We start from the raw sequence: 24,673 nt of genomic DNA on the forward strand, positions 1-24,673 counted from the left end.
GCGTATGTTCTCAGAAAATTCAAGGACAGACAGTTGAGGAATACCGTGGCGCATATTGTTGTGGAGGGTGGGGAGGGTTATGTGAGGGGACAGGGCCTCACTGACACAGATTCTATCAGTAGGTATGCTGATTATTGGTTTACGGAGAAATGGAAGAGAAGGGGAGGGGTGGGTGGGTTAGAAACATTTAGAGGGATAAGGGTTCTGCAGGGTATGGGGCAGGGGGATCGGGAGTTGGAGGGAGGCATTACGGGGGAAGAGGTGGGGGAAGTGGTGAATGGGTTGAGTCAGGGGAAGGCACCGGGAATAGATGGGTTATCTAATGATTTTTACAAAGCACATTGGGAGGTTCTGAGGGAGTGCCTAGTGGCGGTTCTGAATTATATGTTGAAATGGGGCAGAATGGCGCAAACACAGAGAACTGGGGTCGTTGTCTTGGTGCCAAAGAAGGGAGGAGAGAAGGGTTTGGGAGATTATCGTCCGTTGTCGTTAATGTGTACGGATTACAAAATTTTTGCGAAGGTATTGGGGAACAGGTTAAAGAAGGTAATTGGGAGTAGCGTACATGAGGGACAGTATGGGATTCCGGGACGGACTATGAAGAATGGGCACAGTGCGATAAGGGATTTTATAGAGAACTGTCAGGGAGGGGGCGTCCTTGGATTGGATTGGGCTCAGGCATATGACTGCGTGAAGAGGGACTTTTTGTGGGGCTGTTTGGAGAAATTGGGTTTTGGAGGGGGGGTCGTGAGGTGGGTGCGCATTCTGTATGAGGGGGCTGTCATGAGGGTGCAGGTTAATGGTAAGCTGGGGGGGGCGGTGATGATGGAACAGGGATTAAGGCAGGGTTGCCCGCTGTCACAGTTGCTCTTTGCATGCGTGCAACATCCTTTCTTTGAGGCTGTGGACGACGAATTGCGGGAGGTGGGGGGGGGAAGTATGGGGGGCATAGTAGGTTATGTGGATGATACAACTGTGTTAGTTACGAGTGGGAGGCTTTACGAAGGGTGGGAGAGGTCATTAGGAGTTTTGGGAATGTTTCAGGAATGGTAGTTAATTTAGCAAAGTCTAGGTTATTGGAAGTAGGAACATGGGTTGGGGGGAGATTGGGGAAGGAGATGGGATGGACGGTTTGTGACAGAATTAGGGTGTGTGGGATATGGTATATGAAGCAATTGCAGGAATGTAGGAGGATTAACTCAGAAGCAGTCACGAGTAGGGTTATAGGCAAGTTAAAAGGTTTGAGGGCCAGTGAAGTGGCGTTACAGCAGAGGGCGTTGGTAATTAACTCGGTGGTGTATAGTAAGGTCTGGGGTGTAGCGGAGGTGTTCCCTTTGAGGGTGCAGGATATACAGGAAATACAGAGGAGGGTGTTGAGGTTTGTGTGGGGGTTTGGGAGGGCCTGGTTGTCCAAAGATGTGGTCATGACGGAGGTGAAAAGGGGGGGACTAGGTTTGTTGGCCTTAGGGCCTAGGGTAATGGTATTATATATTAAGCAGAGGTATCTAAGGGTGGGGGGGGGAGAGGGGTGTTAGGGTGGATAGGGTGATGAGGGATGCTAGAAACTGGTGGAGTGGTAGGGATTTGAGAAAGTGTGAAGATGTAATAAGATTCATGTTGGCAGTGGGGCAGGTAAAAAGGTTGAAGGTAAACACTGTGGTGGGTGTGGTGTGGGGAAGGGGTGTATTGCAGGGGGTCGCAGTATACCCCATGTATAACTGGAGGGTCATATGGAGGGAGTTCAGGACGCTGAGGATACCAGCAAGGGTTAGGGAGTTGGTGCATCGTTTTCTAATGGGTGTGGTGGCATCTAAGTATATGTTGCATAAGATGGGGTTGGTTAGAGAGGCAACATGTTTATTCTGTGGGGAGGAGGAGACGGCATATCATGTGGTATATTTTTGTTCATCTTTGGGCGTGGTGAGAGTCTGGATGGCGGGGGTTATTAGGCTGTTGGGGGGGGGGGAGTTGGTCTTTTCTTAGATCGTTGTCGATGGATGTTAGTGGGGTAGCAAGCGAAGTGGGCAGGGCTTTGATGTATGTTATGGCAGATTATTTGCATGTTTCTTGGGGTATGAGGCAGATTTCAGGGCAGTTGAGGATAAAAGCGTTAGCAGCGCGGTTTTATAGGACAAGGTGTAGGAATAGGTTAATATATGGGGGGAGATGGGAATCAAGTTTTTCGATAGGTTATCGTAATTTTACTGTAGCACAGCTTCTAAGGGAACAGGGGGGGGGGAAGGGTAGAGTCTCTTTTATTGTGAGGGGGGGTGTAAGGTTAGGCTAGCAGTGTGGAAGGTGGTGTGAGGGTGAGATAGTGAGAGCATATATTTATGAAATGGTTATGTTCCTGCAGAGATATTTGATATTGGCGATCAGTACCTTGGATACATAGTCATACATGGAATGCCTTGCATTACATATTTTGGTTGGGTATATTATTGCACTCACTATCGAGGAGAGGTGGCTTAAGTGGCTGTTATGGCTTTTTAGGTCAAGTAGTACTGAACACGTGCAAAAATGATATTGCCAGTGAATAGTAGTAATTCTTGTTATTAACATTGAGAAGGGTTTTAAAATATAAAATAAAGCAAGGAAACACTGTAGTCAAGTACGTTAGTATAGAATGATGCTTGTATTTTGTAGTTTTAACATGTAGCTGCAAGTACTTTCCATATTGCCCTTGTGGATTAGCTTTTCTTTAGATATAATTAGTATACAAGTATTTCCTTTATAACGGTACTTCTTTATAGAAGAAGGATTGTAATACCTTTGCACACGTTAATGTGACGAATATGACTATGTCAAGGATGTTTAATTGTGTTTCAGATAGGGAGATTAGGATTTTGTGTTCAGTCATTAACAAGTTTGATCTTAAGCTAGGAGTTAGTTAGTGGTAGGGGTGTACCTGTTTGGTATTTCATGAAGGGGTTTCTTTTTATTATTTGCCCCGTCCTTGTGAGGGGAGAACCCATTTGATATGTTTCAATGATAATTCTAGTCTTGGTTTATATTAAATATTTACATAGGTTGTTTAAAGTTGAGGTAACATGAAGTGTATTCTCTAATTTTATGTGTAAATCCATGTTATACAATGATGTTCTGACAGTTTGAATTTCTTGGTTGTTGTTTTATTATTATTGATATTAGATATTGTGGGTGTATATTCTTCCAATTATACAAGTGTGTGTGTATAGTAACATAATGTGCATATCTGTGTTGCTATGTACTTTTATATTTTTGTTGTTGTTTATGCATAACCAAATTCTGTAATTCTCATTAAGGTTTAATGAGGTAAGGGCATACCGTGATTGTTAGGTTACTTAAGGGTTTTTTCTCAAAACGGTGCATGCAAATATTTTTTGTATGCACTGGCATTATTAATTATTGTTAAAAGGGGGTTTGGTAGGTCATGTTGTTGGATGTGTAAATGGTGGTAATACACCTACGGGTAACGTGTTATTTAAGTACTGGGATTGTGTGGTAGAGGAATTTTTGTTAATATCCAGTATAGTTCTTATTATTAATCACTTATACGTCCTTGTATTGGTTGTAAAAATGAGTGGGCAGGGAACTGGATTATATGGGTATGACTTTGTATATAGACTTTCATGTATAATGTAAATACGTGTGATATTCTTTGGATTATATAGCCTTTTGTGTGTAAGAAACTGGTAGTATTTATGAATTTATTAAACCCACCTGTATGTTCGGGTGTGGGTTGCCTTTCGTGTAGTCACATGTATGTTTGAATTTTTTGGGGATGGCAATCATGTTAAGTTGAACGAGTGTTTCTTAAGTATAAGATAAGTGCTGGGATAGGGAACGTGGAATTGTTTCATTTTAATGGATAACATGTCTTAGTTTATGTAACGTATGCATAGCATACATATAAATATGTATTGTGTTTTTTAAATAAAATATAAAAAAAAAAATATAAGAACCACGGTTCATTACAAATATTACCTCAGTTTCTTTCATAACTTTTTTTTCCAGGATATTATTGAGTCTCACAAAGCAAAATTAGACCCCAACAACCCACGTGACGTCATCGATGAATATCTTCTCGAGATGAACAACAAAAGTGAAATTGCTTCATTTTTCAGTGGTATGTATACCTGAGGAAGGTTCCATCTCCAGCCACCTTAACATTTTTCAGTGGTATGTATACCTGAGGAAGGTTCCATCTCCAGCCACCTTAACATTTTTCAGTGGTATGTATACCTGAGGAAGGTTCCATCTCCAGCCACCTTAACATTTTCTAACTTGCCTTTAATCCACATTTATCATGTACTCACCTCATGCTGGTTGCATGGTTAGGAATTTTGTATATGGACTGCCTTCAGGTGAGATGCTTTCCCTAGTAAGTGCTGCTGGCGCTTGTCCCAGAGAATAGTTCTCAGTCTCACAAGCGGCTTATGGGACACATGTCCATATAAATGAACTTGCAAGAAAATGCCCCTCTGCATACAGGACTAAAACGGTTAACTTGGTGGAGAAGAATATGTCACCCGGTCTTTCAGCCTTCATAAGCCTTAGTCCCTCTGACCTGGAATCAATGTGTTCAGTCCATCAGTCTTGTAGAGGCTATTTGCTGTACTTTCTCAACGAATGGACTGAACACATCGACTTCAGCCTGAGGGACTGGTTGCCTCAACTCCTCCTCTCCTTACACCTGATGAAGCCACTGTGTGGCGAAACGTTTCCTCAATAAAGATTCCCATTTGTTGCATAAGTGTCTTAATCATGAGACGATCTTTTAAAGTCTATCGCAAACCTACATACAAGAACGATATTCTACATTTCTTCTCTCATCATGACTCCAGAACTAAAAGATGGGTAGTTACAGGCCTCTTTCTGAGAGCTTACAGAATTTCCTGTCCGCAGTTCCTCGAGGAAGAATGTACACACATTACCCATTCTTTCAGTTCACTGCACTTCCTCCTACACTTCATACGTGACTGCAGGAAACGTGCGACACGAATCCTCAACAAGACCAACTCCAATCAAGTTTAAGAAAAGCCTCCAAGTTACATTGTTTTACTGTTCAGCGACGGTGCAACTTAAGTTTCAAGAATTTTTGACAGAAAGCCAGATCAGATTTCCACCAGCTCGTCGACTACTATTAAAAATTTTGTACAAAACCCCAAGAATGACTCTAGCATGAGTGCAAGAGTACTCACTATACCATGTGGGGATGGGACAAAGTATAAAAGCAATAAATCAGATCTATTAGCACAAGCTGGTCAGGTCCAACTCTCACCCACTCATGTATTTATTTAACCTAATTTTTAAATTACAAAAGGTTTTAGCTTCAATAATGTTATCCCTGAAACTAGCAACAATACTGAAATCTATACAAACTTAAATTCATACATTTCTTTCACCAGAAGTGGACCTGACGAGAAGCATATTTGACCTGTTCTTTGCGGGATTTGACACCACTTCTAACACGCTACGCTGGATGTGTTTGTACATGGCTGCCTACCCAGATGTTCAGAAGAATGTGCAGAAAGAGATTGATGATGCAGTTCCCAGAGACAGGTTACCTTCACAACAGGAAAAGTCACAGTAAGTGGACACTTAATTGTTTATACAGATGACCCTCCCTTTATGATGGTTCCTCTTGCGATATTTCGACTTTACGATCATGTAAATACTTCACTGCCACTGGGACTGGGTCAGCTATCAAAACTTTGTGACCCAGTCACTGGGCCCATTATGTACCTCTGTAATGTTGAGGTACAGTCGCTGGAACCGTTATGTACCTCTGTAATGCTGAGGTACAGTCGCTGGAACCGTTATGTACCTCTGTAATGTTGAGGTACAGTCCCTGGACCCATTATGTACCTCTGTAATGTTGAGGTACAGTCCCTGGAACCGTTATGTAAATCTGTAATGCTGAGGTACAGTCCAAGGAACCGTTATGTACCTATGTAATGTTGAGGTACAGACCCTGGGCCCATTATGTACCTCTGTAATGTTGAGGTACAGTCCCTGGGCCCATTATGTACCTCTGTAATGTTGAGGTACAGTCCCTGGACCCATTATGTACCTCTGTAATGTTGAGGTACAGTCCCTGGACCCATTCTGTACATGTTAAGACTACCACCCACAGGATGGTAATGTACACTTAATGAGAGGATAAACTTGAGTTAATTTTTTTAGGTTTCAACACTGGTATTTAGTTAGTTAACAGTAATTTGTTTATTTACTTATTAAGTGACAGTAATTTATTTATTTATCCTGTATTCATAACCATCTTATGATATTGTCATCGTTAATGTGATGATGGTAGCATAACTCCATCGTTAGTTAATGTGATGATGGTAGCATAACTCCATCGTTAGTTAATGTGATGATGGTAGCATAACTCCATCGTTAATGTGATGATGGTAGCATAACTCCATCGTTAGTTAATGTGATGATGGTAGCATAACTCCATCGTTAGTTAATGTGATGATGGTAGCATAACTCCATCGTTAGTTAATGTGATGATGGTAGCATAACTCCATCGTTAGTTAATGTGATGATGGTAGCATAACTCCATCGTTAGTTAATGTGATGATGGTAGCATAACTCCATCGTTAGTTAATGTGATGATGGTAGCATAACTCCATCGTTAGTTAATGTGATGATGGTAGCATAACTCCATCGTTAATGTGATGATTGTAGCATAACTCCATCGTTAGTTAATGTGATGATTGTAGCATAACTCCATCGTTAATGTGATGATGGTAGCATAACTCCATCGTTAATGTGATGATGGTAGCATAACTCCACCGTTAATGTGATGATGGTAGCATAACTCCACCGTTAATGTGATGATGGTAGCATAACTCCATCGTTAGTTGAAGATCACATGAACATACTGGAATGTTAGTCCTGGCTCACTTGTGATGTACCTGGCTCACTTGTGATGTACCTGGCTCACTTGTGATGTACCTGGCTCACTTGTGATGTACCTGGCTCACTTGTGATGTACCTGGCTCACTTGTGACGTAACTGGCTCACTTGTGATGTACCTGGCTCACTTGTGATGTACCTGGCTCACTTGTGATGTACCTGGCTCACTTGTGATGTACCTGGCTCACTTGTGATGTACCTGGCTCACTTGTGATGTACCTGGCTCACTTGTGATATACCTGGCTCACTTGTGATATACCTGGCTCACTTGTGATGTACCTGGCTCACTTGTGATGTACCTGGCTCACTTGTGATGTACCTGGCTCACTTGTGATGTACCTGGCTCACTTGTGATGTACCTGGCTCACTTTTGATGTACCAGGCTCACTTGTGATGTACCTGGCTCACTTGTGATGTACCTGGCTCACTTGTGATGTACCTGGCTCACTTGTGATGTACCTGGCTCACTTGTGATGTACCTGGCTCACTTGTGATGTACCTGGCTCACTTGTGATGTACCTGGCTCACTTGTGATGTACCTGGCTCACTTGTGATGTACCTGGCTCACTTGTGATGTACCTGGCTCACTTGTGATGTACCTGGCTCACTTTTGATGTACCAGGCTCACTTGTGATGTACCTGGCTCACTTGTGATGTACCTGGCTCACTTGTGATGTACCTGGCTCACTTGTGATGTACCTGGCTCACTTGTGATGTACCTGGCTCACTTGTGATGTACCAGGCTCACTTGTGATGTACCTGGCTCACTTGTGATGTACCTGGCTCACTTGTGATGTACCTGGCTCACTTGTGATGTACCTGGCTCACTTGTGATGTACCTGGCTCACTTGTGATGTACCAGGCTCACTTGTGATGTACCTGGCTCACTTGTGATGTACCTGGCTCACTTGTGATATACCTGGCTCACTTGTGATGTACCTGGCTCACTTGTGATGTACCTGGCTCACTTGTGATGTACCTGGCTCACTTGTGATGTACCTGGCTCACTTGTGATATACCTGGCTCACTTGTGATGTACCTGGCTCACTTGTGATGTACCTGGCTCACTTGTGATGTACCTGGCTCACTTGTGATGTACCTGGCTCACTTGTGATGTACCTGGCTCACTTGTGATATACCTGGCTCACTTGTGATGTACCTGGCTCACTTGTGATGTACCTGGCTCACTTGTGATGTACCTGGCTCACTTGTGATGTACCTGGCTCACTTGTGATGTACCTGGTTCACTTGTGATGTACCTGGCTCACTTGTGATGTACCTGGCTCACTTGTGATGTACCTGGCTCACTTGTGATGTACCTGGCTCACTTGTGATGTACCTGGCTCACTTGTGATGTACCTGGCTCACTTGTGACGTACCTGGCTCACTTGTGATGTACCTGGCTCACTTGTGATGTACCTGGCTCACTTGTGATGTACCTGGCTCACTTGTGATGTACCTGGCTCACTTGTGATGTACCTGGCTCACTTGTGATGTACCTGGCTCACTTGTGATGTACCTGGCTCACTTGTGATGTACCTGGCTCACTTGTGATGTACCTGGCTCACTTTTGATGTACCAGGCTCACTTGTGATGTACCTGGCTCACTTGTGATGTACCTGGCTCACTTGTGATGTACCTGGCTCACTTGTGATGTACCTGGCTCACTTGTGATGTACCTGGCTCACTTGTGATGTACCAGGCTCACTTGTGATGTACCTGGCTCACTTGTGATGTACCTGGCTCACTTGTGATATACCTGGCTCACTTGTGATGTACCTGGCTCACTTGTGATGTACCTGGCTCACTTGTGATGTACCTGGCTCACTTGTGATATACCTGGCTCACTTGTGATGTACCTGGCTCACTTGTGATGTACCTGGCTCACTTGTGATGTACCTGGTTCACTTGTGATGTACCTGGCTCACTTGTGATGTACCTGGCTCACTTGTGATATACCTGGCTCACTTGTGATGTACCTGGCTCACTTGTGATCTACCTGGCTCACTTGTGATGTACCTGGCTCACTTGTGATGTACCTGGCTCACTTGTGATATACCTGGCTCACTTGTGATGTACCTGGCTCACTTGTGATGTACCTGGCTCACTTGTGATGTACCTGGCTCACTTGTGATATACCTGGCTCACTTGTGATGTACCTGGCTCACTTGTGATGTACCTGGCTCACTTGTGATGTACCTGGCTCACTTGTGATGTACCTGGCTCACTTCTGATGTACCTGGCTTACTTGTGATGTACCTGGCTCACTTGTGATGTACCTGGCTCACTTGTGATGTACCTGGCTCACTTGTGATATACCTGGCTCACTTGTGATGTACCTGGCTCACTTGTGATGTACCTGGCTCACTTGTGATGTACCTGGCTCACTTGTGATGTACCTGGCTCACTTGTGATGTACCTGCCTCACTTGTGATGTACCTGGCTCACTTGTGATATACCTGGCTCACTTGTGATGTACCTGGCTCACTTGTGATGTACCTGGCTCACTTGTGATGTACCTGGCTCACTTGTGATGCACCTGGCTCACTTGTGATGTACCTGGCTCACTTGCGATGTACCTGGCTCACTTGTGATGTACCTGGCTCACTTGTGATGTACCTGGCTCACTTGTGATGTACCTGGCTCACTTGTGATATACCTGGCTCACTTGTGATGTACCTGGCTCACTTGTGATGTACCTGGCTCACTTGTGATGTACCTGGCTCACTTGTGATGTACCTGGCTCACTTGTGATATACCTGGCTCACTTGTGATGTACCTGGCTCACTTGTGATGTACCTGGCTCACTTGTGATGTACCTGGCTCACTTGTGATGTACCTGGCTCACTTGTGATGTACCTGGCTCACTTGTGATGTACCTGGCTCACTTGTGATATACCTGGCTCACTTGTGATGTACCTGGCTTACTTGTGATCTACCTGGCTCACTTGTGATGTACCTGGCTCACTTGTGATGTACCTGGCTCACTTGTGATATACCTGGCTCACTTGTGATGTACCTGGCTCACTTGTGATGTACCTGGCTCACTTGTGATGTACCTGGCTCACTTGTGATATACCTGGCTCACTTGTGATGTGCCTGGCTCACTTGTGATGTACCTGGCTCACTTGTGATATACCTGGCTCACTTGTGATGTACCTGGCTCACTTGTGATGTACCTGGCTCACTTGTGATGTACCTGGCTCACTTGTGATGTACCTGGCTCACTTGTGATATACCTGGCTCACTTGTGATGTACCTGGCTCACTTGTGATGTACCTGGCTCACTTGTGATGTACCTGGCTCACTTGTGATATACATGGCTCACTTGTGATGTACTTGGCTCACTTGTGATGTACCTGGCTCACTTGTGATATACCTGGCTCACTTGTGATGTACCTGGCTCACTTGTGATGTTTCTGGCTCACTTGTGATGCACCTGGCTCACTTGTGATGTACCTGGCTCACTTGCGATGTACCTGGCTCACTTGTGATGTACCTGGCTCACTTGTGATGTACCTGGCTCACTTGTGATGTACCTGGCTCACTTGTGATGTACCTGGCTCACTTGTGATGTACCTGGCTCACTTGTGATATACCTGGCTCACTTGTGATGTACCTGGCTCACTTGTGATGTACCTGGATCACTTGTGATGTACCTGGCTCACTTGTGATGTATCTGGCTCACTTGTGATGTACCTGGCTCACTTGTGATGTACCTGGGTCACTTGTGATATACCTGGCTCACTTGTGATGTACCTGGCTCACTTGTGATGTACCTGGCTCACTTGTGACGTACCTGGCTCACTTGTGATGCACCTGGCTCACTTGTGATGTACCTGGCTCACTTGTGATGTACCTGGCTCACTTGTGATGTACCTGGCTCACTTGTGATGTACCTGGCTCACTTGTGATGTACCTGGCTCACTTGTGATGTACCTGGCTCACTTGTGATATACCTGGCTCACTTGTGATGTACCTGGCTCACTTGTGATGTACCTGGCTCACTTGTGATGTACCTGGCTCACTTGTGATCTACCTGGCTCACTTGTGATGTACCTGGCTCACTTGTGATCTACCTGGCTCACTTGTGATCTGCTTGGCTCACTTGTGATGTACCTGGCTCACTTGTCATGTACCTGGTTCACTTGTCATGTACCTGGCTCACTTGTCATGTACCTGGCTCACTTGTCATGTACCTGGCTAACTTGTGATGTACTTGCCTCACTTGTCATGTACCTGGCTCACTTGTCATGTACCTGGCTCACTTGTCATGTACCTGGCTCACTTGTGATGTACCTGGCTCACTTGTGATGTACCTGGCTCACTTGTCATGTACCTGGCTCACTTGTCATGTACCTGGCTCACTTGTGATGTACATGGCTCACTTGTCATGTACCTGGCTCACTTGTGATGTACCTGGCTCACTTGTGATGTACCTGGCTCACTTGTCATGTACCTGGCTCACTTGTGATGTACCTGGCTCACTTTTCATGTACCTGGCTCACTTGTCATGTACCTGGCTCACTTGTGATGTACCTGGCTCACTTGTGATGTACCTGGCTCACTTGTGATGTACCTGGCTCACTTGTGATGTACCTGGCTCACTTGTTATGTATCTGGCTCACTTGTGATGTACCTGGCTCACTTGTGATGTACCTGGCTCACTTGTCATGTACCTGGCTCACTTGTCATGTACCTGGCTCACTTGTCATGTACCTGGCTCACTTGTCATGTACCTGGCTCACTTGTCATGTACCTGGCTCACTTGTCATGTACCTGGCTCACTTGTCATGTACCTGGCTCACTTGTCATGTACCTGGCTCACTTGTCATGTACCTGGCTCACTTGTCATGTACCTGGCTCACTTGTGATGTACCTGGCTCACTTGTCATGTACCTGGCTCACTTGTCATGTACCTGGCTCACTTGTCATGTACCTGGCTCACTTGTCATGTACCTGGCTCACTTGTGATGTACCTGACTCACTTGTGATGTACCTGGCTCACTTGTGATGTACCTGGCTCACTTGTCATGTACCTGGCTCACTTGTCATGTACCTGGCTCACTTGTGATGTACCTGGCTCACTTGTCATGTACCTGGCTCACTTGTCATGTACCTGGCTCACTTGTCATGTACCTGGCTCACTTGTCATGTACATGGCTCACTTGTGATGTACCTGGCTCACTTGTCATGTACCTGGCTCACTTGTGATGTACCTGGCTCACTTGTGATGTACCTGGCTCCCTTGTGATGTACCTGGCTCACTTGTGATGTACCTGGCTCACTTGTGATGTGCCTGGCTCACTTGTGATGTACCTGGCTCACTTGTCATGTACCTGGCTCACTTGTCATGTACCTGGCTCACTTGTGATGTGCCTGGCTCACTTGTGATGTACCTGGCTCACTTGTCATGTACCTGGCTCACTTGTGACGTAACTGGCTCACTTGTGATGCACCTGGCTCACTTGTCATGTACCTGGCTCACTTGTGATGTGCCTGGCTCACTTGTGATGTACCTGGCTCACTTGTCATGTACCTGGCTCACTTGTCATGTACCTGGCTCACTTGTGATGTGCCTGGCTCACTTGTGATGTACCTGGCTCACTTGTGATGTACCTGGCTCACTTGTGACGTAACTGGCTCACTTGTCACGTTCCAGGCTCACTTGTGATGTACCTTTCTCACTTGTGATGTACCTGGCTCACTTGTGATGTACCTGGCTCACTTGTGATGTACTTGGCTCACTTGTCATGTACCTGGCTCACTTGTGATGTGCCTGGCTCACTTGTGATGTACCTGGCTCACTTGTGATGTACCTGGCTCACTTGTGATATACTTGGCTCACTTGTCATGTACCTGGCTCACTTGTGATGTGCCTGGCTCACTTGTGATGTACCTGGCTCACTTGTGATGTACCTGGCTCACTTGTGACGTAACTGGCTCACTTGTCACGTACCAGGCTCACTTGCGATGTACCTGGCTCACTTGTGATGTACCTGGCTCACTTGTGATGTACCTGGCTCACTTGTGATGTACCTGGCTCACTTGTGATGTACCTGGCTCACTTGTGATGTACCTGGCTCACTTGTGATGTACCTGGCTCACTTGTGATGTACCTGGCTCACTTGTGATATACCTGGCTCACTTGTGATGGTCCTCACTCACTTGTGATGGTCCTCACTCAGATGTGATGGTCCTCACTCAGTTGTGATGGTCCTCACTCAGTTGTGATGGTCCTCACTCAGTTGTGATGGTCCTCACTCAGATGTGATGGTCCTCACTCAGTTGTGATGGTCCTCACTCAGTTGTGATGGTCCTTGCTCAGATGTAATGGTCCTCATTCAGTTATGATGGTCCTCAGTCAGTTATGATGGTCCTCACTCAGTTGTGATGGTCCTCACTCAGTTGTGATGGTCCTCGCTCAGATATAATGGTCCTCATTCAGTTATGATGGTCCTCAGTCAGTTATGATGGTCCTCACTCAGTTGTGATGGTTCTCACTCAATTGTGATGGTCTTCACTCAGTGATGGTCCTCACTCAGTTGTGATGGTCCTCACTCACTTGTGATGGTCCTCACTCGGCTATGATGGTCCTCGCTCAGATGTGATGGTCCTCACTCAGTTGTGATGGTCCTCACTCAGTTGTGATGGTCCTCACTCAGTTGTGATGGTCTTCACTCAGTTGTGATGGTCCTCACTCAGTTGTGATGGTCCTCGCTCAGATGTGATGGTCCTCACTCAATTGTGATAGTCCTCACTCAGTTTTGATGGTCCTCACTCAGATGTGATGGTCCTCACTCAGATGTGATGGTCCTCGCTCAGATGTAATGGTCCTCACTCAGTTGTGATGGTCCTCACTCAGTTTTGATGGTCCTCACTCAGATGTGATGGACCTCACTCAGGTATGATGGTCCTCGTTCAGATGTGATGGTCCTCACTCAATTGTGATGGTCCTAACTCAGTTTTGATGGTCATCGCTCAGATGTGATGGTCCTGACTCATGATGGTCCTCACTCAGTCTTGATGGTCCTCACTCAGTTGTGATGGTCCTCACTTAGTTATGATGGTCCTCTCTCAGTTGTGAATGTCCTCGTTCAGATATGATGATCTTCACTCAGTTGTGATGGTCCTCACTCATGATGGTCCTCACTCAGTTGTGATGGTCCTCACTCATGATGGTCCTCACTCAGTTGTGATGGTCCTCACTCAGTTTTGATGGTCCTCACTCTGATGCGATGGTCCTCACTCAGTTGTGATGGTCCTCGCTCAGATGTAATGGTCCTCACTCAGTTGTGATAGTCCTCATTAAGTTATGATGGTCCTCACTCAATTGTGATGGTCTTCACTCAGTTATGATGGTCCTCAATCAGTTGTGATGGCCCTCACTCAGTTGTAATGGTCCTCATTCTATTGTGACATGGTCCTCGCTCTGTCAAAACGTGAGATGTGATGATGGCTCTACTACGAACAGCTATATCTTCAGCCTAAAGCCGAAGACGAAGGGTTAACCCTTCGTCGGGCAAGGGGCCCTAAAATTATAAATTCGAAGTAAACTCCCTATGGTGGATAGAGTAACTCAGTATAAGGTCAATGAGCCTATATAAATGGAATTCTGATGGTTAGTTTTCAAGCAACTGCAAATCTCCGAAGCACGAAAATTTACGCCCTTGCCCGACATAGGGAGTAAAAATCTGAATGTTGCAAACTGTGCAATTGTTAATAAAACACCCAATAACTATTTTTTTAATTTATTATACAAACAGACAATATCAAAACCATAAATGGAACTTGTATCAAAATGGTTTGTATGTATTAGAAAAATACAAAAATGAAACAAATAGCAACAAGGACACATTGCAAAGGGATAAAACTTTCAAGTCCCATATTCCTGAGATTCATGAGGAAGACCAATTATTCTTGTTGCTAATTCATAGTATGGTAGTCCCTGAAACAATTTCTATTACTCTTTATGCACAGATTTACTTTGCATACAGAACACTGAAATGAGGATGTGACATATTTCTTCGAGTTGCTGCAATACTTGCAACTAAACGGCTTTTTCCCTGGCAGTGGCAAGTGGCTTAGAGTTCTGTCAAGCCTAACACTGTCATCAGGCCTTTGTGCACGTTGGCCCTGCACAGCTTTCACTATGCTGACATCATTGGAAGTACATGGTGAATTACTTGGTGAAGGTCTTGTAGATGTTCTTAGGGCGCTGCCTCTAAACTTTTGTCCTTTAGACCTTGCAGTGACAGAGATATCATTCCTGAAATACTTCAGTGCCATACACTTTGTATTTAGTGCTCGAGAATCACGGCAGTAAAGAAGCCATGCATTCACAACAGCAAGATCAAGAACATAGGCAAACAGTCGCATGTACCAACGTTTAGATTTCATTGGTGTTCTGTACAGATGCACCAACATGTTACTTTTGTCAATACCTCCCATGTGTGCATTATAGTTCTTGATGACTGCAGGGCACTGTAAGTGGTCTTTTTTCTTTGTAACCTTGTTATATCTTTCAACAAGACTCACAGGATTGACCCCAACATCACTTGTCACTAAAGTCACAACTTTGTTGTCCTTTCATCTTACAACAAGGACACCATCATTGTTTTTGAAGCTAAAAGTGCCCCTGTCCACAGTGTTCCTTTCCATTTGTTTGACAGGCATCAGATCTGGCTTACCACATCTGTTTTCACGTACTGTTCCAGTGTATCTGCAGTTATACTTATCTCTTAGTAGCTTGACCAAAGATAGACTTGAAAAGAAACTGTAAGCATAGATTGCTGATGTGTTGGTCTTGTTCATAGTTGCTGCAAGTACCAGAACAATCTTTGTACTTATTGGAAGTTTAGTTTCTTCCTGTGGAAGCTTTATGGGATGGCAGTCAAAAGTTGTTGTGCCTTGATACATGAGTATATCATGTATGATTTCATCTTCACTTGCACGAAAAAAAAGTTTGAAACCCCACTTATCTGGTTTGGTTTTGATGTACTGCCTTAGGTTTCCAGCAGTTTTACCCTTGAAACCAACCATGACTTCATCAATAGATTGCTTGGGTGTAGCTGGAATTTTCAAGCAAGCATTAGTTAGTGCAGTGTAAAGAGGCCTTACTTTGTGGAATCTGTCATTATCCTTTTCTGTGTTGTCATTGAAATGAATAGTACATCTAAGTAACCTAAACCTCTTAGACCCCCATGGCTTCTGCAACCTGGGGGATCCTAAATGCACTTTTCCAATAGTCTTCGAGTGATGGTAATTGAGCAATACCCATGAACAATAAAATACCTATGAACCTCATGATCTCTTCAGAATCTGTTGCTAAATTATTATTTATGTTTTTTTGCTTGGCATACAAATTTGTTTGATATGCTATGTTATCTACCATGTTTGGAGTACAGAAAATAGAAAATACTCATATGGAGACCTAATTACAAGAGGCTTTTCATGTTTATATGCCGGCAAAGGATCATTTTTGAGGTCAACCTGAGACCACTGAGATGGACCTTGAAGAGCAATATCTTCATAAATATCTTCCTCATCAGGGTACTCCTCGATCGTAATACCTTTCTTTTTCTTCACTAATTTCTGCTTTTTGGCTGGCCTTTCTTCCTCCTCATCATCACTTGACACCTCTGCATCCAGTGGCAAATATTCATCACCACTATCCAGCAATTCTAGGTCATCTACTTCTGGTTCTGAGTCACTGTCCTCCAAAATGCAGACATATTTTGACCTGGTGCTGGAGGGCTCTCCATAAAACAACTTCTCATTGATCTGGAAGGACAATAAAAACCTTCTGTATAGATCCAGACCACTACAGAATTCATATATACAATAGAATTTTTTTTATAAATATTTATTTTACTGAAATTGTACTATGTCACCTCTCGGGCAGCCATGAAAATTTGTGGGCTTCCTTTGTTGCACTTTTTTCAACTGCATGCTACACTCACATTATGCTTCACAGGGACTTTATGTATATATCAAAATATGCCTAAACTATTCATGTATGTACTAAACACAACAATAAGTACTTACCGACATTGTAGAGGGTAAAATCCAAGAGTATATTAGTGACACTGGATGGAAAAAACCCACTCTGGGCGACGCCAAGCCACAAGTGTTTATGTTTTGTTCTCTCAACCAATGGGAAGGCAGCAAACGCCATCACCACTTAGCTGAAGCGACTCAGGGAAGTCTTGTGATTGGTTAGAATTAAAGAACGGGAATCCAGATGCGCGGTGCATGTAGGATGACACGCGCAAACTTGCATGTGTTTAAGCTAGAAAATTTTAGGGCCTGCCCGATAAAGGGTAGCAAAACGAGAAATTGAATGACTGAAGGGTATGTGCAAGATCTGTGAAGATCTGTCCAGTGTGTTCTCCGTGAATTTGCACAAGATGTCTCTCATGAGCAACTCTACCAGCAGCTAAAAGAGGAGCTTAGGGTTGCTAAGCTTGAGATATGGTGACTGACAGAGGAAAACAAGAGGATTCGAAGTAATCCTCCTGCTGTGAGTCCTCAGGTCAAGAGAGGAACCTTGTCAGTGGCAGGCCAACATGGAACGAAGCTGAGAATCAAAAAGACTGTTGGAGTGGTGGAAACAACGAAGATCCAGTAGACTACTGTGGAGACTTCCAACCCATTTTCGGTGTTACCAGATGAATGTGTGTTGTCAACTGGAAATGTCGCAATGAGTACAAAGGAATCATTGGCAAAGGAGGGCGAGTCGACATCCCTTGAAACCCCAGTGAAGACGATCGAAAACGTCACTACGAACTCCACCAGCGAAGGTAAGAATGTTGTTTTAGTTGGGGATAGTCAAGTGAAATTTATGGATAGGGCATTTTGTATTAGGGACAGGAAGAGGAGGCAGAGGGCATGTTTTCCTGGGGTCATAATGGGTCATATTGTTAGCCGTCTGGACGACATCATGAAAGGTAAAGGGAGCAACCCTATTATCTGCCTCAGTGTGGGAGGCAACTATGTTGGCAGACATAGGAGTGAAGACCTGATTAGCAGGTATAGGACAGCAATAGAGATAATTAGGAAGAAGGGTGGGAACCCTGTGATATGTGGCATTTTGCCCAGGAGAGGAGTTGGAAATGAATGGTTGTCCAGGGCAATTGGTGTCAACTGCTGGCTGGACAAAAACTGTAAAGAAAATGCAGTAACATTCATAGACAACTGGGACCTCTTCCATGGCGGTGGGAGCACTGACTAACGCAGTGGAGGGAGCTGTTAGGTCTTTAAACTAGAAATAGATAGTGGTATTGGATTTCGTGGAAAATCAATGTATTCTGAGTGTAGCGATAGTCTGAGTTTTAAGGAAACCAGTTGTAGGAAGAATGAGGAAGAATTATTGGTGAACATAGAAAAGCCAATGGAATTAGGTGGTAAGGAGAGTAACAGGCATACTGGAGGAACAGAAATCAGCAGGAAGAAAAAAGAGAAGGGAGGGTTTCTGAAAATATATTATACTAACAATCGTAGTGCGAGAAATAAGATGGACGAATTGAGATTAGTTACAAGTGCGGGTAACATTGATGTTTTTGCCATAACTGAGACGTGGTTTAATATGAAAAATAGGGATGTGCTTGCTGAATGTCACATACAGGGTTTTAAATTGTTCCAAGTAGACAAAAATATCAGAAAGGGGGGTGGGGTGGCACTCTATGTCTGAGAACGTTTTAATTGTTTCATAAAACTGGTGTAAAGTCCAAAACACATACTGAGTCTGTTTGGGTAGAATTTTCAGAGGGACATGAAAAATTGGTTGTAGGCGTGATATACCGTCCCCCAAACTTAGATAGGGACCAAGGAAGACTACTGTGGGAGGAAATTGTTAAGGCCACAAGGCACAATGACGTTGTAATTCTAGGAGACTTTAACTTTGGTCAGATTGAGTGAAATTTTTTGACAGGGAATTTAGAATCTAATGACTTTTTAGAAGTAGTTCAGGATTGTTTTTGAAGCAGTTTGTGACAGAACCTACAAGGGGTAATAACCTGCTTGACTTGGTTCTGGCAAACAAGGAATCACTTGCTAATAATTTAGAAGTTTCAGAGGAACTGGGTGCTAGCGACCACAAATCAATTACATTTAGCATTGAATGGAAGTACGATAGTAGGGATAACTCAGTAACAGTCCCAGATTTTCGCTTAGCAGATTACAATGGGCTTAGAGAACACTTATCATCTGTTGACTGGGGTAACGAAGAGAGCTATCAATATGACAGTTTTCTGAACACTATACATGCTGCACAAAAAACATTTATCCGATATAAAGAAATTAGATTGAATAGAAATGACCCAAAATAGATGAATAATAGGCTCAAATATCTTTTATGACAGAAAAAAGGAATTTATAGGCGCATCAAAAGAGGTGAGGGTCATCTTGTGAACCAGTATATTGACATTAAGAGGGACGTTAAAAAAGGGATAAGAAAAGCTAAACGGGACTATGAAATTAAAGTTGCTAAGGATTCTAAAACTAACCTAAAAAGTTTTTTCCAGGTATATAGAACAAAAGTTAGAGATAAGATAGGTCCCCTTAAAAAATAATTCTGGGCATCTCACTGACAAGGAGAATGAAATGTGCTCTATTCTTAATAATTATTTTCTCTCGGTTTTCACTCAGGAAGACACTGAAAATATCCCAGTAATTAATTTTTATAGTGGGCCTGAAGATGATAAATTATGTAATATCACAGTCACTAGTGAAATGGTTATCAAACAGATAGACCGGTTAAAGCAAAATAAATCCCCGGGCCCTGATGAACTTTTTTCAAGGATTCTTAGAGTGTAAAATGGAACTCTGTGAACCTTTAACTAATATTTTTAATTTATCTCTTCAAACAGGTGTAGTGTCTGATATGTGGAAGATGGCTAATGTAATTCCTATTTTTAAAACAGGGGACAAGTCGTTACCGTCAAATTACCGCCCAATAAGCCTGACCTCAATTGTAGGCAAATTGCTAGAGTCAATTACTGCCGATAATATAAGAAGCCATCTCGATAAGCATAGCTTGATTAATGATACTCAACATGGTTTCACCAGGGGCCGTTCCTGCCTAACAAATTAATTAACCTTCTTCAGCAAAGCTTTTGAGGCCGTTGATCAGGATAAAGAATTCAATATTGTTTATTTAGATTTTAGTAAGGCTTTTGATAGAGTACCACATCAGAGAATGTTGATGAAAGTGGCAGCTCATGGCATTGGGGGAAAAATGCTGTCATGGATCGAGTCATGGCTCACTAATAGGAAGCAGAGAGTGTGCATAAATGGTGTTAAATCTGAGTGGGGATCTGTAACAAGTGGCGTTCCGCAGGGATCAGTTTTAGGCCCGTTGTCGTTTATAATATATATAAACGACCTTGACGAGGGAATTACTAGTGACATAAGCAAATTTGCTGATGACACGAAGATAGGTAGGATAATCCATTCAGAGGTTGATGTCTCACAACTTCAGGAGGATTTAGACAAACTCAGTTCGTGGTCAGAAAAGTGGCAGATGCAGTTCAATGTAGATAAATGTAAAGTTCTAAAGCTCGGAAATGTCCATAATGTTGAACTTAGCCGTATAGAATGCAAAAAGGACTTGGGGGTTATGGTAAGCAGCAACCTTAAACCAAGACAGCAATGCCTAAGTGTACGTAATAAGGCAAATAGATTACTGGGATTTATATCAAGAAGTGTAAGCAACAGAAGTCCAGAGGTCATACTGCAGCTTTATACATCATTAGTAAGGCCTCACCTAGATTATGCAGCTCAATTCTGGTCTCCATATTACAGAATGGACATAAATTCGTTAGAAAACATTCAGCGTAGAATGACTAAATTAATACATAACATTAGAAATTTTCCTTATGAAGACTGAAGACTCTTAAATTGCATTCACTTGTTAGACGAAGAATGAGGGGATACCTGATCGAAGTGTATAAGTGGAAGATAGGTATTAATAAAGGGGATATTAATAAGGTTTTGAGGATATCTCTCCAAGAGAGAACCTGGAGTAATGAATTCAAATTAGACAGGTTTAGATTTAGAAAGGACATAGGAAAGTATTGGTTTGGAAATAGTTGGGTTATTGAGGCTGGGACTTTGGGTAGTTTCAAATTTAGGTTGGATAAGTACATGAGTGGGAGGGGTTGGATTTGAGTGGGACTTGCATATGTGAGTGGATAGAGTTATCAGAGCTTATTTCTTGGGTGGCATTGAAAATTGTGTTGGGCAAATGTTTTGTTAGTGGGATGGATTGAGAAGAACCTGCCTAGTTTGGGCCAGCATGCTTGCTGCAGTGTTCCGCCTTTCTTATGTTCTTGCGGTCTTATTATCCCTAGAATAAATTCGCATGTGATCGGACCAACGACTGGTTGAAGAAGGTCCAGGAGATGGCTGTCAGAACTAGCAACTTTTTTTTTTACTCTTTTTCCTTGTTATCATACGAATGTGAATCGACTATCCATGATCTTCTAACAAAAACAGTTCCAGCAAGGACTATTGTTAATGACACAGTGAAGCCAGCTAGTGAAGACCATCTCTATTATTTTATTTGGGGACAACAGTCAGATTAAGTTTAAGGATAGGGCTTTTTGTCTTAGGGATAGGAAGAGGAGACAGAGGTATGTTTTCTTGGGGCTGGGATGAAGGATATTGTTAGCTATCTGGACGACATCATTAGAGGTAATGGGAGTAATCCTATTACCTGTCTCAGTGCTGGAGGCAACAACATTGGCAGACGTAGGAGTGAGGATCTAATTAGCAGGTATAGTTCAGCAATAGAGATAATTCAGAAGCGAGGGAATACTGTCATATATGGTATTTTGCCAAGGACAGTAGTTTTAAATGAATGGTTGTTCAGGGCAATTGGTGTCAATTGCTGGCTTTACAAACACTGAAAGGAAAATGCAGTAACATTTATAGACAACTGGGACATCTTCCATGGCAGAAATGACATGTATGCCAGGGATGGGGTTCACTTATTTAGGTCTGGGGTGGGAGCACTGGCAACTGCAGTGAAGGGAGCTGATAGGTTTTTAAACTAGAAATAGTGGGTTTTTGGGGTGAAACAATGAAGTCCCAGTGTAGTAATATTGTGAATTTCAGGGGAACCAGTAATAAGCAGAATGAGGTGGATATTGGAAAGCCAGCAACACTAGGTGACAAGGACAGTAATAGGTATAGTGGAGAAACAGAAATGAGCAGGAAGGGTAAAGAGAAAGGAGGGTGTTCAGTGGTCAGTCGTCAGTGTTCAGTGGTCAGTCGTCACGTGAGGTCACAGACCCTGAGCTGCTTTGGGGATTAGCGTGGACGGTTACAAAGCATGCCTTGCTTCTGCAGTGTTTTAAAAATTGAGGTTGGAGAGTTGAAGGAGGAGGTCTTGCTTCTCCAGGAGGAGATTAGGAGGCTGAAGGTCCACCTCAATGGGTCTGGGAGAGAGTGTGAGGTGGCTGGAGTTGTGAGGAATGAGGCTTCTAGCAGTGAGGTGCAGTCTGTCTCTCGCTGTGAGGAGGCTGTAGTTGGGGAGGTAGCAACGGCTACCAGCAGTGAGGTGCAGTCCAGCACCTGCTACAAGTGGCGAGTGGTAACCAGTAATGGGAGGAGAACCAGAATAAGGAAAGTTAAGAGTGAAGATCTGAAGGTAGGAAATCGCTTCTCTGTTCTTCAGGATGAATGTACTTCAGTGGCCAGTGAAGGTAAGGGTACTACTGCCCCTGCTAACAGAGGTAAGCGCATTCTTGTGGTTGGTGACTCTCAGGTAAGATATATTGACCGTGCTTTTTGTAATAGGAATAAGAAGATGAGAGATAGAGTGTGCTTCCCAGGAGCTAGTGTTGGGGACATAGTTAACAGGCTGGATAATATCATGTCAGGTAATGGGAACAAGCCCATTATTTGTCTCAGTGCTGGTGGAAATGATATTGGGAAGGGTAGGAGAGAAGAGCTGCTAGGTAAGCCACCATGGCAGGGTGACCACCATGGCAGGGTGACCACCATGGAAGGGTGGCCACCATGGCAGGGTGGCCACCATGGCAGGGTGGCCACCATGGCAGAGTGGCCACCATGGCAGGGTGGCCACCATGGCAGGGTGGCTACCATGGCAGGGTGGCTACCATGGCAGGGTGGCTACCATGGCAGGGTGGCTACCATGGCAGGGTGGCTACCATGGCAGGGTGGCTACCATGGCAGGGTGGCTACCATGGCAGGGTGGCTACCATGGAAGGGTGACCACCATGGTAGAGTGGAAACCATGGCAGGGTGGCCACAATGGCAGGGTCGCCACCATGGCAGGGTGGCCACCATGGCAGGGTGACCACCATGGCAGGGAGGCCACCATGGCAGGGTGGCCACCATGGCAGGGTGACCACCATGGCAGGATGACCACCATGGCAAGGTGGCCACCATGGCAAGGTGACCACCATGGCAGAGTAACCACCATGGCAGGGTGACCACCATGGCAGGGTGGCCACCATGGCACGGTGGCCACCATGCCAGGGTGGCCACCATGGCAGGGTGGCCACCATGGCAGGGTAACCACCATGGCAGGGTGACCACCATGGCAGGGTGACCACAATGGCAGGGTGGCCACCATGGCAGGATGACCACCATGGCAGGGTGACCACCATGGCAGGGTGACCACCATGGCAGGGTGGCCACCATGGCAGGGTGACCACCATGGCAGTGTAACCACCATGGCAGGGTGACCACCATGGCAGGGTGGCCACCATGGCACGGTGGCCACCATGGCAGGGTGACCACCATGGCAGGGTGACCACCATGGCAGGTTGACCACCATTGCAGGGTGGCCACTATGGCAGGGTGACCACCATGGAGGGGTGGCCACCATGGCAGGATGGCCAAAATGGGAGGGCGGTCACCATGGCAGGGTGGCCACCGTAGGAGGGTGACCACCATGGCAAAGTGGCCACCATGGCAGGGTGGCCACCATGGCAGGGTGGCCACCATGGTAAAGTGGCCACCATGGCAGGGTGGCCATCATGGCAAGGTGACCACCATGGCAGGGTGGTCACCATTGCAGAGTGACCACCATGGCAGGGTGGCCACCATAGGAGGGTGGCCACCATGGCAGGGTGACCACCATGGCAGAGTGGCCACCATAGCAGGGTGGCCACCATTGCAGGGTGACCACCATTACAGGGTGACCACCATGGCAGGGTGGCCACCAAGGCAGGGTGACTACCATGGCAGGGTGACCACCATGGCAGGGTGACCACCATGGCATGGTGATTACCATGGTAGAGTGACTATCATGGCAGGGTGACCAACATGGCAGGGTGACCACCATGGCAGGGTGACCACCATGGCAAGGTGACCACCATGGCAGGGTGGCCACCAAGGCAGGGAGGCCACCAAGGCAAGGTGACCACCATGGCAGTGTGACCACCATGGCAGGGTGGCCACCAAGAAAGGGTGACCACCATGGCAGGGTGACCACCATGGCAGGGTGACCACGATGGCAGGGTGACCACCAAGGCAGGGTGACCACCAAGGCAGGGATGACCCCATGCCAGGATGACCACCATGGCAGGGTGACCACCATGGTAGGATGACCTTCATGCCATGGTGGTCACACTGCCATGGTGGTCACCCTGCCATGGTGGTCACTCTACCATGGTGGTCACCCTGCCATGGTGGTCATCCTGGTAGGGTGACCACCATGGCAGGGTGGCCACCAAGGCAGGGTGGCCACCAAGGCAGGGTGACGACCATAGCAGTGTGACCACCATGGCAGGGT

The 24,673-nt window shown here is 45.0% G+C and overlaps 1 protein-coding gene across 2 annotated transcripts in view; it reads left to right on the forward strand.

Annotated features, from left to right (window-relative positions):
* LOC128705483 (cytochrome P450 2L1) overlaps window positions 1–24,673 on the forward strand; it is a 309,064-nt gene that overhangs the window by 176,381 nt on the left and 108,010 nt on the right. For both annotated transcript variants that reach the window (XM_070104508.1, XM_070104507.1), the window contains exons 7-8: window positions 3,997–4,108; window positions 5,391–5,571. In XM_070104508.1, coding sequence (XP_069960609.1) covers window positions 3,997–4,108; window positions 5,391–5,571 — 293 coding nt within the window. The remainder of the gene's footprint in view (window positions 1–3,996; window positions 4,109–5,390; window positions 5,572–24,673) is intronic.

Source organism: Cherax quadricarinatus, chromosome 92 (genome assembly GCF_038502225.1).
Source record: "Cherax quadricarinatus isolate ZL_2023a chromosome 92, ASM3850222v1, whole genome shotgun sequence".
Classification (NCBI taxonomy): domain Eukaryota; kingdom Metazoa; phylum Arthropoda; class Malacostraca; order Decapoda; family Parastacidae; genus Cherax; species Cherax quadricarinatus.